The sequence below is a fragment of the Sphaeroforma arctica genome (genome assembly GCF_001186125.1).
Source record: "Sphaeroforma arctica JP610 unplaced genomic scaffold supercont1.10532, whole genome shotgun sequence".
Taxonomy (NCBI): Eukaryota; class Ichthyosporea; order Ichthyophonida; genus Sphaeroforma; species Sphaeroforma arctica.
The window spans coordinates 1-929 of NW_014030026.1; the positions used below are offsets into that span (position 1 = coordinate 1).

The window sequence follows — 929 nt, forward strand, 5'->3', positions numbered from 1 at the left end:
GTTGGAGGTGAGGTTAGTGTGGTTGAGGTTAGTGGAGGTGAAGTTGGTGGAGGTGCGGCTAGTGGTGGTAAGGTTAGTGGAGGTGCGACTAGTGGAGGTGAGGTTTGTGGAGGTTAGGTTATTGGCAGTGAAGATGGTGGAGATGCGGCTAAGCGGAGGTGAGGTTAGTGGAGATGCGGTTAGTGGAAGTGAGGTGAGTGGAGGTGAGGTTAGTGGATGTTAGGTTAGTGGAAGTGAAGTTAGTGGAGATGTGGATAGTGGAGGTTAGGTTAGTGGCAGTGAAGTTGGTGGAGATGCGGCTAGTGGAGGTGAGGTTAGTGGGGTTGAGGCTAGTGGAGGTGCGACTAGTGGAGGTGAGGTTTGTGGAGGTTAGGTTAGTGGCAGTGAAGTTGGTGGAGATGCGGCTAGTGGGGGTGAGGTTAGTAGAGGATAGGTTAGTGGAAGTGAAGTTAGTGGAGATGCGGCTAGTGGAGGTGAGGTTAGTGGTCTCGATGTTGTGACCGTGATTGCGGTTAATTGCGAAACAACGGGAGAATGTGAAACGACACACTTTTAATTGACACGGAAAACAACATAACAGTAGGGAAGTGATAGTTGTGCCTCTAAGGGGCGGGGCAAGAGCGTATTGTATGTTGTTGAATTTGCAGACAAATGAGCATACGATCAAAATCAACTCATTCGATGTCTAATAATAAATGAAACAGAGCAGAACGGACGGTATAGCCCCCATCGTCCAGTGAGATGGTTGGGAAACGTTGACAGTGCATGACGTTGTACGCGAGAATGCGTACCATTTAGAAAAGAACAAGTGTAGCTTGTTCGATATATATATATATATATATATATATATATATATATATATATATATATATATATATATATATATATATATATATATATATATATATATGTGTGTGTGTGTGTGTGTG

General features: G+C 44.2%; 1 protein-coding gene across 1 annotated transcript; it reads right to left on the bottom strand.

Moving 5' to 3' along the window:
• Positions 1-148: 148 nt before the first annotated feature.
• Positions 149-487, bottom strand: SARC_17369 (hypothetical protein; the record flags this gene model as incomplete). The annotated part of the gene is made up of 1 exon (XM_014288535.1): positions 149-487. A coding segment is annotated over one exon (339 nt), but the record flags the coding sequence as incomplete, so codon positions are not given.
• Between the last annotated feature and the right edge of the window lie 442 nt (positions 488-929).